Below are 3,500 nucleotides of genomic sequence, written 5' to 3'. Positions count from 1 at the left end.
CGTCGCTGGTGGCTGACCATGTCATCCTGGCGGTCGGCATCACCCCGAATGTCCAGCTGGCCGAGAAGGCTGGCCTGGAGCTGGACGAGAAGCGCGGTGGTATCCTGGTGAACGCCGAGCTCGAGGCTCGCTCCGGTGTCTTTGCTGCCGGTGATGTGACCTCCTTCCATGACATCGCCCTCGGGCGCCGGCGCATCGAGCACTACGACCATGCGGTCCTGACCGGCCGTGTGGCCGGCGAGAACATGACCGGTGCTCGGAGCCCCTACAGCCACCAGTCGATGTTCTGGTCGGATCTCGGCCCGAAGATCGGCTACGAGGCCATCGGCATTCTGGACCCGGCCCTGACCACGGTCGGCATCTGGGCCAAGGGCCGGCCCAGCGACACCCCGCAGGCGGCCACCTCGGCCGGGGACAACATCCGTTCGGCTGTGGCCGACCCGAGCAAGCTGTCTGCCTCGTCGGTGGCCGACGATGCGGCGGCCGTTGCCGCGGCCGAGGCCTCCCAGGTTGCCACCCCGCCGCCGCCGCCGCCCGCCGAGCACGAGACCTACGGCAAGGGCGTGGTTTTCTACCTGAACAAGCGCCGCCAGGTGGTCGGCATGCTGCTGTGGAACAACTTCGGCCAGGTGGGCAAGGCCCGCAACATCATTCTCGAGGGCCGTGAGTGGCACGACCTCACCGAGCTGGCCCGCCTGTTCAAGGTCAACGAGTAAGCTGACTGGCCCGCTGGTGTGGTACATGCTATATATATTATATATCATGCTACGCGTGTGGCATGTGCGCCTGCTTAGTGCACCTGTTTATCCCTACACCTACAGAGAGACGCACACACGGGCTGCCTGCCCCCCCCCCTCCCTCCCCTCCTCCTCCTCCTCCCGTGGTGCAACATGTCGACCCGCCTCTCGCCCCCTGCCCTCTCCCCCTCCCCTACATGCGAGCATGTGGCGCGTGTCCCCCACGGAGCGTGTATCGTGTGCCTCCGCAGGGAACTTGCGGGGGGTCACTGGCCCCCCCCCCCCTCCCCCTTCGGCTGCTCAATACACCTTACAAACATCCCACCTGCGTACACTCGATCTGCTGCCAACTCACGGCGTGTCACGTGGCGCATTTCGAAAGATTGTGGGTAGAATCGCACGGACCCCCATTCCAAACGATTCGCCCCGGCGCGATCGATGCCCCGCCTGACCTGGGGGAATGAATCAATGTATGCGAATTGCCAGCTGGGACCCTCGCGGGCATGCCCCCTTGTTAATGGCGACCTTAAGCCCTCACGGGAAGCAGGTGGGCAGGAGGAAGGCGGCCGGGCCCTTCCTCGCATGCGATGTGCTATGCCCACTTTCGGCGCGGGAAGACCCAGGAGTCGCTGCCGGAGAGCTCTCATGCCTCGGGAGGCACGGGCAGGTGCCGGAGCAGCAGCAGCAGCAGGCCTCAGACGTTAGAATGCCAGGAAGACAAAACTGCCGCCCGAGGGAAGTCGTGTGGGGATTCGACAGTCTTTGGGGGGGGCTTTTTTTCGGCCTCGCCCCGGCCTTTTTTCCTCGAATCGGCCCTTTTGATGGGCGCCACTTGCCGAGTCCACGGACACTGAACATGCGCCGCCGTGAGGCACGCACCAAGGCAAAGGGGCTTCCTCGCGATAGGCATTTTCATGCATGTCTGAGCGCCTCCCAGGAGCTTGTTTTTTTTCCCATCCCTGGATCTGGTATAAAAGACCACGGCGCCGGGGCCCGATGGGCTGGCCCCTTCGGCTGCTACACGTAACATTTTCTCTGCTCTGAATAGATAGAGAAGCACCAGCCCAGCCGTCTGCGCATTCTCCCCCCCCTCTCTGCCGCCTCCGACCGCGTAACCTCACACGCCCCCGACGTCGCATCCGTACATCCCGCTCGCAGAAGCTCCCTCCCGCAAGATGCCCTCGCTCCCGGTTCTCTTTCCCTCCTCGGTGGTTCGTCTGTCGAACAGCTTCCAGACCGGGGGGCTCTTCATCCCGCACAACGAGCCGGTGGCCCTGCCGATCTACACGCTGGATATGAAGCCCCCGGCCGCGCCGGTGGTGTCCAAGGACTTGGACTGCTCGCTCGAGGGCATTGGCCGGCACCAGGCCGAGCTGGAGCTCTGCAAGGCGGCCGACCACACCTGCCAGGTGTCCTGCCTAAATGAGGCCTACATTTTGGAGGCCTGTACCACGGTCAATTCCGATGTCACGGAGACCGACTGCCGGAACAAGTTCCTGAACACCGTCAAGACCTCCTGCCCCTCGGACAGCAATGACTGGTCCAAGTACAAGTGCAAGGTCAACAGCGCGGCCCCTCGCTCGATGCTGTGGTCCGTCGGTGTGTCCATCTCGGCCGTGCTTCTGGCCTTGGCTGCCTCGATGTAGCCGGTCTCTCGGCTACATTCACGCGCTCCGAGGACGGACACCGCCCTGAGACGCACGTCGAGCCCGCTCCTCTCCACGCACAAGTGCACATAAGCACGCGGCAGTGTCCGGGGCCCCTCTCCTCTGTGCAAATCAAAAGGAATAAATAGCCCAAACCATTGCAGACCCATTGCGGCCAGGCGGAGGACCGAGGCGAAGCGGACATGTGGAATGTGGCAAGACACCTCAGTTCACAAGGAGATGGTTGGGATCTGTGAAAGAGGCAGGTGGGAGGCCTCGCGGCCGGGCGGCTTGCCACCTCTGACACACACCTTGGGCCAATATGCACGCACATACTCACTTGCCTTTTCGTTCCCCATGTGTAGCCCCGAAGGACATACTCGCCATGATCGGAAACACGGTCGTGCGAATGAGGCAGCAGTCGTGGGCTATGTGCATTCACATGATCTGGTGCCCAGGTGAGGCTCATCTGCCAATCGATCTCGGGGTGACTACCTGGCCCTTCGCGCCTGGGTGTCTTCCCGTGTGTGGTGCCTATGCGTGTGTGCCTATGCGTGTGTGTGTGTGTTTGCGGTGATCCAAGGGCCCAAGCCCCCGTGCAGCATGACAAGGGAGCAATGGTCGAGCAAACCAGCGCCGACCCCCCACCTCGCATCGCCTCTTCTCGCACGACGGTCAACTAAACACCCTCGCCCCATCTGAGGAGGCAGAGTTGCGGCCGAGGACACCAGGTGTCTCCTCCAGCACACTCCCTACCCTCCCCCTCCCTCCTGCACCCGCCCTGGCACTTGCACAGGCACACACACACGCTCACACGCACGCACACACACACGCACACACACACACACACACACACACACACACACACACACACACACACACACATACATACATACCGTCCATCTTTTCGCCCTCCGTCTCTCCTTCTGCCCGTCCGCACGGACCGTCGACCGCCCCCATGGCGCATCCGAGAGGCGGTCCCCTCCCTCCGCTGAAGAGGGCGCTGATGAAGCCCCAGCAATATCGCCGGCTTTATAGGAGGGAGTTCCTTCAGGCCGCCATCGAGACGCCCGACAGCGAGGTGGAGCGCCTCCTCCGTGACTCTCCATCAGTTGGT

General features: G+C 63.0%; 3 protein-coding genes across 3 annotated transcripts in view; all 3 read left to right on the top strand.

Annotated features, from left to right (window-relative positions):
* H696_00226 (hypothetical protein) overlaps positions 1–716 on the top strand; it is a gene marked incomplete at both ends in the record, with an annotated part of 2,405 nt that extends 1,689 nt beyond the window's left edge. The window contains one exon of the mRNA XM_009494071.1: positions 57–716. Coding sequence (XP_009492346.1) covers positions 57–716 — 660 coding nt within the window. The remainder of the gene's footprint in view (positions 1–56) is intronic.
* Positions 717–1,912: 1,196 nt separating this feature from the next.
* H696_00225 (hypothetical protein) lies at positions 1,913–2,383 on the top strand (the record flags this gene model as incomplete). Its single annotated transcript, XM_009494070.1, has 1 exon — positions 1,913–2,383. The coding sequence occupies one exon, from the start codon at positions 1,913–1,915 to the stop codon at positions 2,381–2,383; it is 471 nt and encodes a 156-aa protein (XP_009492345.1).
* Positions 2,384–3,256: 873 nt separating this feature from the next.
* H696_00224 (hypothetical protein) overlaps positions 3,257–3,500 on the top strand; it is a gene marked incomplete at its 3' end in the record, with an annotated part of 2,779 nt that continues 2,535 nt past the window's right edge. The window contains exon 1 of the mRNA XM_009494069.1: positions 3,257–3,498. Coding sequence (XP_009492344.1) covers positions 3,342–3,498 — 157 coding nt within the window. The 5' untranslated portion in view covers positions 3,257–3,341. The remainder of the gene's footprint in view (positions 3,499–3,500) is intronic.

Source organism: Fonticula alba, assembly GCF_000388065.1.
Source record: "Fonticula alba strain ATCC 38817 unplaced genomic scaffold supercont2.1, whole genome shotgun sequence".
Lineage (NCBI taxonomy): Eukaryota > Rotosphaerida > Fonticulaceae > Fonticula > Fonticula alba.
The sequence above is the reverse complement of the archived record's forward strand: the minus strand, read 5'-3'. Positions and strand labels throughout refer to the sequence as shown.